At 51.1% G+C, this 5061-nt stretch overlaps 1 protein-coding gene across 1 annotated transcript in view; it reads right to left on the minus strand.

The window, feature by feature from the left end:
- The window catches only part of LOC148501717 (retinol dehydrogenase 11-like), a 121882-nt gene extending 118320 nt beyond the window's left edge, over positions 1-3562 (minus strand). Inside the window, exon 1 of the mRNA XM_088450059.1 lies at positions 3301-3562. Coding sequence (XP_088306185.1) covers positions 3301-3457 — 157 coding nt within the window. The 5' untranslated portion in view covers positions 3458-3562. The remainder of the gene's footprint in view (positions 1-3300) is intronic.
- Between the last annotated feature and the right edge of the window lie 1499 nt (positions 3563-5061).

Consider the following 5061-nt stretch of genomic DNA (forward strand, 5'->3'; position numbering starts at 1 on the left):
ACCTCTCTCATACATTGTGTTTATAGTACGTGCTTATGAATAGTGTGAGCTCAGAAGCGCAGGCGGAAGTCTCTCAGTCTCTCCCAGCAGTCTGCGTGCCCAGGAGACCTCCGAGCTAGGGATGGACATCGGGACCCACCATCAAATGCTGGCAGTGCTTCCACCATTGAATCTTTCAATGCAATGGTCACTAACCATCGCATCAACAGAAATCGATGGTAAAAACTATTTATGGCCCTCAGTCAGAGCCGTACGCTCTGAGCAGAGCGCACGCTCTGAATGAGGGCCGTCCTCCATAACTATGGAGCGTCCTCCTGGACGCTCGTATAGCTGTGGGTCACCACCCACAGCCTATACGAGCGTGCAGTTTGATGGCCGCGATGGTCGTGACCATCGCGACCATCGCCACTGCGAGCCGGAGCCTTGGGTTGGGCCTGGAGGGGCGGGGCTAGGGGCGGGGCATGGAGCAGCAGCTGAGCCAGGCAGACAGAACTGAGGACCAGACAGAAACACACTCACTGCTGCTGCTGACACTGCGAGATGGGTCTGGGACGTGTGTGTGTGTGTCTGTCTGTGTGTGTGTCTGTCTGTGTGTGTGTCTGTCTGTGTGAGTGTGTGTGTGTGTGTGTGTGTGTGTGTCTGTCTGTGTGTGTGTGTCTGTGTGAGTGTGTGTGTGTGTGTGTGTGTGTGTGTGTGTGTGTGTGTGTGTGACAGCTGCTGCTGCAGGGCCAGTGCTGCACACTGATTGGCTCTCACTGTCTCAGAGAGCCAATCAGAGCTAGCATTGAGGGGACTGAGGCAGTGAGAGACAGCCTCCAATGAATGAGCCACCATCAGAACACCATCGAATGATTACCATTCGATGACAGCAAACATCGACATACTGCCATCGAATAGTAAAAACACTAACATCGGAAGAAAAACATTGATGGTCTGCAAACATCCACCATCGATGTCCATCCCTACTCCGCGCCAGTAGCAGCCAAACTCCTGACTCTTTGCACCCGGTGAGTACGCCCCTGCGTCTTGACACAGTGAAGCTCAGGCCCCGCCCCCTTTTCTCCCAGACCGGCGCATGCGCTGTCTGGATTTTTATACAGGTCTGAGGGAATGCCGGGGATTCAGCCTACTTTGCGGGGTGGCGGGAGCTCCCACCTTAATTCGGGAGACTCCCGCGAAATGCAGGAGGGTAGGCAACTCTGAAGTGTGCTATAATCCCACCTTGTTAGCTGACTCCTAAAGACCCATTTCCAGGTTATTTAGCCGTTTAAGTTATTGCCCCATTAAATCCCCCAAATTGTGAAATTGCCTGCAACTCGCACGTTAATAGATTATGGCCGGAGTGAGGTCAGCAGCATATTCCCCGCCCACATTATGAGGCACGTGGCATTATCAGGTCCCACCAGCATGTCCTGTGCACCCACCCATCCCCAGTTCCCAGAATAGGAAGGGGGGGGGGATTGGGTGACTCTGGGACACAATCACTGCACGTCTCTCAGCCCAGGTTACACAGACACACAGGAACTTACAGCTCAGAGGAAACTTTTGTGCTGAATTAAGAAATGATTTCAGGTTCTCTATCTGTCATCATCGTGCTGAGACGGCCTCAGTAGTATTGTGACAGCGATATAGAGGCTCATCATACACAATAGACGATAAAGTGAAGAATAACGATTGTTATCATTCATAGCATTCAATATCGCACAGCGTGTAGCCACAATATCGGTAACGATTGTGCGCTCCCTGGGATTGGTAGAGATGTCTGCCGTCGCCTGAACTTGCAGGACAATCTGACGATATTGTGAGTTTCCTCAAGTTCGAGGAAGTGGCAGGGTGTCGTCACTGAACTATGGCCCTGATTCAGAGACGGACCACCCACAGCTATAGCGAGCGGCCAAAATGATGGTCGTGATGGTCAAGATCATCGCGACCATCGGGCTTGCGACGAGACCCTGCGGTAGGGTCTCGCTTCCGCAAGCCCAGGAACGCCTCCGTCTGGGCAGCCACGCCCCCGGCACGCCCACCAAAGGGGGCGTGCTGTCAATCACCATCGACAGCACGCCCCCTTTGGTGCGAGACCCTTAATGACGGCTTGGCCGTCGTTATTTGCGTCTCGCGCATGCGCTTGACAGAGCCACCTCCGTCGTGCGCACTTGGGCACCATCGACCCGCTTGCGAGCGCTCAGCGCTCGCTCGCGGGTCTGAATCAGGCCCTATATCCTTAATGGTTTCGTTCAGTGTGTATGATCCATGTCGTTCGGGACATTGAACCCGGCAGTTCGAGGGATAACGCTTAGTATGCTCCATGAGCGATATCGTGCGTATGAGCCTTGGCGCTGTGGCAGTAACCTCTTTGCTGCACAGAATGTGTGTGTACAGGATGGTGTGGCAGGGTAAGGTGTTCACACCAGCGGATGCCCTATTGGTTGTAGCACAGCCGTACTCACAGATATACGCACTGGTTATATGGCGCTCAGCAGCCAGTGTATGTGTGTAGCGGGTAGCGGTACATCGTCTCAGGAACGTGGGGTGGTAACGGCAGTATATCGAGGGTCTCGCAGAGTTAGGTAGAGGACGTGTGTCTGCCGCTGTGGCGATCTAGCACATTGACAAAATGGTGCCCGGGCATGCGCAGTGCTGAGTTCGGCGGCCATCTTTGTTAAGAAGTGAAGCCTCTTTGTAGTATCCGATATGGTATTCTCAAAATTAACTTTTTCATTAGTTTAGGCAACACCAAATGTAATTAGAGTATTTTTTCAAATGAAAACTAATTGTTTTTAGCATTTTTTATTTTATTTTTTGTTTCATTTTGTTTGAGACAAAACGAGAAATCTTTCCTTTTTCTTGTTACTCCTTTCATTGTAATAAATGCACAAAGCGGCCATTTGCCCCCGTATAACCCCCCGCCCCCGTACTTTGCTAACAGCCTTGTGTATGATTCTGCTAACAGTTGTCACTTTTGTGGGGTCCAGGACAGTTTCCCCACTTATTCATGCCCTTCTCCCAAGCGGTATGTTATAGAACATTTGCACCCGCTCGCCGCGATTAGCGTGAATCGCCATTTCTAATTGGATCTCGCATTTCTCGGGAGCGCGCGTTCATGCAATGTTTTCCAATTTCATAACACAAACTGTCTTTTGCGAGCTCGCACCTCATTGCATTACCCCCGTCGGTCTCTGATGTACATTGTCTATAGCTCATTCATTCTGTAACCTCTGTACATTACATATCAGCCTCCCTCTATGTCACCACAGGTCAGAGTCTGAGGGACAGAGCTCACCTGGCTTCTGCGCGTCTCACCTGTGTTGGCTCCAGTCACTATGGCTGTTTTCCCAGTCAGGTCTGTCTGGCACTTGCGGGGATCCCAGCTCCCTTTCCTCTGAAAACGTAGGATCAGAGCAATGATTACAGAGCAGAAGAACCAGCCTGGGTGGCTCATGAAAGTCGGGAGCTCCATGTCAGCCGGAGACACAGAGCACTTCACAGCAGCCTTCACCTCTGACCGGCTGCAACCATAGATCCTAGTGCATTCCTGTATAGTGATAACAGTGCACAGCTCTCACTACACCCCTTGGTCCTAGTACATTCCTATATAGTGATAACAGTGCACAGCTCTCACTACACCCCTGGGTCCTAGTGCATTCCTGTATAGTGATAACAGTGCACAGCTCTCACTGCACCCCTGGGTCCTAGAGCATTCCTATATAGTGATAACAGTGCACAGCTCTCACTACACCCCTGGGTCCTAGTACATTCCTGTATAGTGATAACAGTGCACAGCTCTCACTACACCCCTGGGTCCTAGTGCATTCCTGTATAGTGATAACAGTGCACAGCTCTCACTGCACCCCTGGGTCCTAGAGCATTCCTATATAGTGATAACAGTGCACAGCTCTCACTGCACCGCTGGGTCCTAGTGCATTCCTATATAGTGATAACAGAGCACAGCTCTCACTGCACCCCTGGGTCCTAGAGCATTCCTATATAGTGATAACAGTGCACAGCTCTCACTGCACCCCTGGGTCCTAGTGCATTCCTATATAGTGATAACAGAGCACAGCTCTCACTGCACTCCTGGGTCCTAGTGCATTCCAGTATAGTGATAACAGTGCACAGCTCTCACTACACCCCTGGGTCCTAGTGCATTCCTGTACAGTGATAACAGTGCACAGCTCTCACTGCACTCCTGAGTCCTAGTGCATTCCAGTATAGTGATAACAGTGCACAGCTCTCACTGCACCCCTGGGTCCTAGTGCATTCCAGTATAGTGATAACAGTGCACAGCTCTCACTACACCCCTGGGTCCTAGTGCATTCCTATATAGTGATAACAGTGCACAGCTCTCACTGCACCCATGGGTCCTAGTGCATTCCTGTATAGTGATAACAGTGCACAGCTCTCACTACACCCCTGGGTCCTAGTGCATTCCTATATAGTGATAACAGTGCACAGCTCTCACTGCACCCCTGGGTCCTAGTGCATTCCTGTATAGTGATAACAGTGCACAGCTCTCTCTACACCCCTGGGTCCTAGTGCATTCCTATATAGTGATAACAGTGCACAGCTCTCACTACACCCCTGGGTCCTAGTGCATTCCTGTATAGTGATAACAGTGCACAGCTCTCACTGCACCCCTGGGTCCTAGAGCATTCCTGTATAGTGATAACAGTGCACAGCTCTCACTACACCCCTGGGTCCTAGTACATTCCTGTATAGTGATAACAGTGCACAGCTCTCACTACACCCCTGGGTCCTAGTACATTCCTGTATAGTGATAACAGTGCACAGCTCTCACTACACCCCTGGGTCCTAGTGCATTCCTGTATAGTGATAACAGTGCACAGCTCTCACTGCACCCCTGGGTCCTAGAGCATTCCTATATAGTGATAACAGTGCACAGCTCTCACTGCACCCCTGGGTCCTAGTGCATTCCTATATAGTGATAACAGAGCACAGCTCTCACTGCACTCCTGGGTCCTAGTGCATTCCAGTATAGTGATAACAGTGCACAGCTCTCACTGCACCCCTGGGTCCTAGTGCATTCCAGTATAGTGATAACAG

The sequence above is a fragment of the Taudactylus pleione genome, unplaced genomic scaffold, assembly GCF_031769625.1.
Source record: "Taudactylus pleione unplaced genomic scaffold, aTauple2 ptg000505l, whole genome shotgun sequence".
Lineage (NCBI taxonomy): Eukaryota > Metazoa > Chordata > Amphibia > Anura > Myobatrachidae > Taudactylus > Taudactylus pleione.